Raw genomic sequence first — 6,297 nt, forward strand, 5'->3', positions numbered from 1 at the left:
AGCTATATGATTTATTTTCATCTTTCTGAAGTTATCTTGAGAGCCATTATGGCTTGGGTTAAACAACCCCCTTTTTTGCAATATTATTTCCAAAATCCAGCTATCAAAATGAAACAGCACTGGTGATTCACATCAATCACTTTGGTTTGGAGTAGAGATAAAACACTGCCATATTCCAATGTTGGGAAAGGAGCTCCTCAATTAGAGTCCAACTATAATATGGCTGTGTCTCATTATTGTTGAGTTCACAAAGTAACACATGACAGAAAATAATAATAATAATGAGTTCAATTCTATCTCAAATCTCTTAAAAGAAATTTACAGATATGTAATCTGTACCCCCAGAAACATTAATCCTGTCTCTTTTTTCTGTTTTCTCAGAGCACAGAGCCTCTCATTGGCATTCCCATCAGAGAAAACTTCAATTCCAATTGCTTCAGAATTTACTAACTTCAACTCACCTCCCTCCCTAAAGTCCATTATGTGCAGCTTGATTTGATCTTCATCCTTCAGACCTTTCTGCCTCCACACCTTCCATCCTCTTTGGTCTCATTCTTGTCGATTTTCTGATTCCCTATGCCACCCTCAAGAGAAACTGTGGGCTCCAAGATCAAATTACTCCTCCCACGGTATCACACAAGAAAAGTCAGGCCTTTTCTAAGAGATTTTCATCAACCTCTCTCAACACCTCCCCTTTCTCCTATACTTCTATCCTCAAATCTCCCACAGGGACCCCCTGCATGAAGAAAAATCTGACCCATTGATTTTCCAGCCACAAGCCGGTATTATTCTGGATGCAGGGTGTGCTAGACCTTAAGGAGCTGAGGGAGGGGAGACCCACTGAGCAGCCTTCTGTGTAGCAGAGTGAAAGACAAGTGAGATGCAGGTGCTGTTCAGAAGCTTTATTTCTCTGTATAATCAGACACAAGTGATAACATTGTCAGGAGAAAAGGAGGCTTCCACAATCTAGGAAAACACATGGGTGGAGCCTTTTGGAAAAAGCATAATCCTTCCCCATGAATGAATGATTAATAAGGATGTCTAAGAAAGGATCTGTCAAGTTAGGACTTTTCCTTGGTCCTTGAGATACTTCTGTCCTCTAAAGTCACTTGTCTCCACATCGGGAATTAGGTCAGCAGCAGCCTCCAGAGCCATAGCCACAGCTGGAGGCACCATCTTGCCGACCACAGCCCCTGTCACAGGAGTTGGAGCTCTGGCGCCGGCATCGGTGGGACCTGCCATGCCTGTGGTGGCTCAGGCAGCAGCCGCCCTCAGAGCTGGGGCCACCGCAGACCCCAGGGCTTGGAGCACAGCAGGAGGAGGCTGGAGGCAGACACTGTGCTGAGCTCTTTGGGGGGCATTTGGGTGAGGGGCACTTGGGCGGAGGCTGGCACTGCTGCTGGTTCTGCTGGCAGGACATCTTGGCAGGAGGTGAGAGCCTGGATAGATAAAAGGAAAAGCTCAATGCAAAAGCTCCAGGCTAGTGTCTCCTCTACGAATGGTTTTATGAAGTCCTAAGACCAGTTGCTTCCTGAGATATACACTTCATGAATAAAAACAGAAACTCGTCTCAAGTAAAACTGGCCTGGTAAGACGTTTCCTTCTACTTTTCCCCCTTCCAGAAAAGAATACTGGTGTCTTCTAACTGGGCCCCAAGTCCTTCTGTCTTCATAGAAACACTGGTGCAAAAACACCAAATTGAGTAATGATTCTCAGAGAATATCACTGGACATGTATGCATCTCTTAGGAAGAGTAGAGAGAATGCTGAGAGCCAGGGCTCTGGTGTGTCACAGACTTCCATGCACCCCAAAGAGGTTCCTTGCTCACTGCCCCTTCCCCTACCCTCAATTGCCCTCTGAAGTCCTCTTCCTGCTGTGTGTACATCTGTGTACATCTGACACCTCTTCTTCCCCCTTCCCTAGTAAAATCTGGGCTTATCTTCCCCAGACATCCCCAGCTGTGGGTCCCCTCTAGATACTTACCCGGTACAGAAGATACTAAGGAGGAGAAGGCTGTTCTTTAGGAGGCTGTGGATGAGGAGCCCAAAATAAGAGCCTTTTTATCTTGTGCAGGGTTACTGATGCACAGCCCAGGCATGCTGCTTTCACAACAAGGGGAGGTGGCAGAGCCAAACACTCCCATCCCAGGCATCCAGCATCTTCCTTCACGCTTGCCAAGATGCCTGTCAAGAGGAAACCAGGAAGTCTTGATGACAGATCTCCACGTGTGTTGGGGACCTGTCATTTTTTCTCCTTTCACTCATTCAGCTCAGATGTTTTAGTCTGAGCTCTGTCCCTTGCATTTTGCAGTGAGAATGTATAGATGCATATGACACATTTCCTGACCTTGAGCCTTTCAAAGTTAACTGGACTTATATCAGAGATGAAAACATATGTGTCTGATATGGTATCATGTGGTGCGTCCTGGGATACAAACATCTTTTTTTTTGGACATCAGTTCCCTATTCCTCTGCATATTCCCCAGGAGTATGGTTTGTTGAGATGTAATTGGCTCCTGACTCTTGGGGATGTTGGGTGATCTGAGACCACTGGACCCTGGGAGTGAGATGTATTAGGTAATGAATGGAGGATGGGACCCAGACCCTGTCTGGGGCAGTTGGAGCCCAAAAGAGAATTAAGGTAGGATTATATGAATAAGCAAATGAAATCATTAAGGAATGTGCAACAGTTGAGATCACAAGACTCATACTTAATATGAAAAACGTAGGTTGGCCCATATGTAGCTTCCCATGGGATGTATGATACTGATGGTAAGCAAATAAAATGGTCCATGAGCAAAAATATATAAGATAATTGGTGAGAGTCATGAAGATGATTTGTTCAATGAATTGTGGATGATGAGGTTAGTGATGGTAGTGACATCATGTGCATCACATTTAATGGAACAAACCTCATACATTCTAAGGTTTCTGTAGGATGAAATATAAAGTCTGATTCTTATTTTTCCCATTCAATTTTGTAATAGTTTTAGACATGAATTTTTCACTGAATTCATCTCTATTATCATAATACCAGTACTTTGCTATTTGTTTCTAAAAAATTAAAGTCAGAAGTATAACAGAACATTATATCTAAGTTAAATGGCAATTTAAATAATACATGTTTATGGTAAATGCCTGTTATTGTTCCCTGTACTTGATAGTTTATGGCTTTTAGACAACAAACTCCCTATCAGAGCATGCACTTTACAACTTACCCTCTTTAAAACACAGTGGGAGGTCGGGGGCAGAATTCCATGATTTATTTTGAGATATTTAAGAGAAAATGAATTGTCTCTAGGAATGTGGCTTGGGAATGGAGGAGGAGGAATAGGATTGATTCTCCTCTCTGATATTCTTCTGTCTGCAGAGGCCTCTTGCTGAAGGGATATTTTTGGGCTTAGCTCCAGGGCTACACTAGGTGTCCATTTCTTTTACATTCTTTAGAACCCACCAATTGCTAGTGCATTGGAAGGAATTACTCATGATGGTTGAAATGGGTACTTTCTCATTCCATACTGGTGAAGCTGAAGAGGGGCACAATCTTTTGAAAAATTCAGTTAAAAAGTTACTGGGGTTTAGACTTTGCTGCAAATCTGAACATTCATTTCTCTGTATCTTGTGTTTATCATAAGCAAGGCTTGTCCTCCCAACAGAGAAAGCATGATAGCCATTTTCCTGCATGGGTTGCAACCCTGAGTCATTGGCAGCTGGGAGAGGTAGGAGGTGGAAGCATTAATTGAGAAAGAAACATAAATCACACATTTTGGGCAAGTTTCAAAGGAACAAAGTATCCTTGCCAATGACATTCAATATATCGTGTTACCTCTGTTTTATAAAACACAGTGGATGACAGTTAGGCTTTCCTCCAGCCCCATTCTTGACTGCCTGTCTTGAAAGCCACCCCACAAGACCTGGAGAGCACATTAATCTCCCTTCTACTGTAGTGATTCCTCCTGTCACTCACTGTTCTCCTTCTGAGATCAGGTGTCCACAGTCCTCACACGCACAGGATTTGTCCTGTGCTGACAAACAGTAGCTATAAGATCATGATCTGGTCACTTCCCCTACAGCACAAGGCCACCTCCCTGAGAATGACAAGTCCCAGGAGTCCCATCCTGAGAAGCCTTGGCTTCCTGTGGTCCAAAGACAGCAAGGAAATACAGAGACTGCTCTGGCTGGATGAATCCATGAAGAATTTCATGACTTAGTCATTCCAACTGGTACTATGGGAACAGGCACTGCAGGACCTCAGGTTTAGCTCCCTGGAGTGCATTTTGGACATTCCACATCAGCAATGAAGGATGAGTAAACAAACAGAATTCTTCTCCCTTTGCTTACAACTCACAGTTCCTTCTCCATTCTGTTCCTGCTATGACTGTGACTATTACATTCCATGGCAAGCAGCTAAGTCATTCTTAAGGAAAATGGGAAGCAGTAGCCAGAAAGTGTCACATATCTCCAACATACCTAAGTTTCTTATATGGATTTGAATTTTCCCCTCAGATTAAGTGGTATTTTGAGATATTTACACCTCTCTCTATTTTCCTGAGAAAGCTCTGGTAGGACCCAGTGTATAAGAAGATGTTGGACTCAAATTTTCTTCTTGTATTAGGATGTTGGCTGAAGTCAAAAGATGAAAATAATAGATGTCTCTTATCCCCATATACTAAAGTCACCTTAGGATAAGCTGCTGAAAATCTCTGCAGGACTTGCTAAGAAAAAAAAATGGAACTCTATTTCTCTGGTTCAGCTATATATTTGGAAGGCTGAACTTTGGTGAGAATTTTTTAGATAGGGAAGTTATTGTCCTGAAAGACAATGTTGTAATCTCCCCCTACTCTTGTACGGGGGAGGGAAACTGGTTGTCCTCCTACAACAGAAGTCAGTTGAAAGGACAGGATTCACAATGAGAGCTTGTAGATGTTAGAGATTCCTTCAAGAAATCTTTATTCCTTTATCCCTCAGCAGAATGTCTGCTATGGTAGTAGACTTGATGTTCTAACCTCTGAGCCTATTGTTGAATAATGAAAAGGAACTGAAGAAATAGAACAGGACGTTGAGACATAACAGCAGATGACATCTAAGAAGGAATACCAGCTTCCACAGTCTTGCTAGTATTGTGCTTAGGATGGTTTTCTGTTGGGCAGAGAGACCTCAATATCGAGAAGCTATGGCCGGTGACAATGAAGGTAGGAGCTTAGGCAGTACCTGAAGGGTTAAATCTGACTGCTCATCCCATGTCTGGAAATCATGCTGTGAGGAAAATCCTTGAAGATGCTCCAGAAGCACTCACAAAAGCACCCTATAAGACAGCCCTCCTGCAGAACCTGCCAATAGAGGAAGCTAGTGGTACAGTCACATGTATACTGATTTCCCCTCCCCTTTTCCATCTCCCAATACAAAGGAGGAGGAAGGGGTACTCAGGAAAAAGATGGAGAGGTGGTAATGAATGAGAGAAAGAGCCCATCATATTCCCCTTCCAACTCCAGTCTCCTGGGAGATACCTGGGCAATGCTTGTGTGCAAGGGAGAATTTGAGTTTCAAGTTTTGTTCAGAATGAAATTTAGCTGATCTGGACTTTAATATCCATAGAAGTGACTGATGAAATGTAAAATTTCCCTGAGGTACTTTTAAGAGAGATTCAACACAGCATAGGAAAAAACAATGACCAGAAAAGACAATGCTTCCTGTTTTTGTTGTACTGACTTTAGACTGTTCAATACACAAGTTCGTAGGCTCTTGGGTTTTTATAAGAAGGGGGCAGTTTTGGATGCTCCCACCCTTTCTAGCATCAATCAAATCAATAAGTGCCAAGATTCCAGGTCCCCAAGGGCAAACGAGAAGCAAGTTCAGGAATGTTGGGAGGAAGCTTCATAATGACCACACAAAGGTACTGTAAAGGCAATTGGAAGTAGAAACTGGGTAGTTACTGGAGATGTGATGGGGTTTGGAAAGTCAGGGAGGAAGTCTTTCAGGAATAGGAGTATCTTGGAAGATCAAGAGGGAGGACAGGGAGCTGGGTGTTGGATGGTGAGAATATTCATGTGCTACTTTCCTGTAGTCCATGGGGAAAAAGGAAAACTCTCTGGGAGGCAATAGAAGACCCTGACCAATATGACCCTTGCCAAATTCCTTTTCCTCAACAACTTCCATCTCTTTTGCCAATTCTTTGCTACAATTATCTTTTACCATGTTTTCTCTCAATATTCTGCCTATCCTGAATGTAGGGAGAGGATTGGACACACTAGAGGCATGAAGGATCTGTGCTAGGTCCCAGGAGGCTGCATCACTTTAG

The 6,297-nt window shown here is 43.1% G+C and overlaps 1 protein-coding gene across 1 annotated transcript; it reads right to left on the reverse strand.

The window, feature by feature from the left end:
- Window positions 1-1,132: 1,132 nt before the first annotated feature.
- Window positions 1,133-1,420, reverse strand: LOC100423647 (late cornified envelope protein 3B). Its single transcript, XM_002801784.3, has one exon. The coding sequence runs from the start codon at window positions 1,418-1,420 to the stop codon at window positions 1,133-1,135; it is 288 nt and encodes a 95-aa protein (XP_002801830.3).
- Window positions 1,421-6,297: the final 4,877 nt, after the last annotated feature.

This window comes from Macaca mulatta, chromosome 1 (genome assembly GCF_049350105.2).
Source record: "Macaca mulatta isolate MMU2019108-1 chromosome 1, T2T-MMU8v2.0, whole genome shotgun sequence".
In the NCBI taxonomy this organism is placed as follows: domain Eukaryota; kingdom Metazoa; phylum Chordata; class Mammalia; order Primates; family Cercopithecidae; genus Macaca; species Macaca mulatta.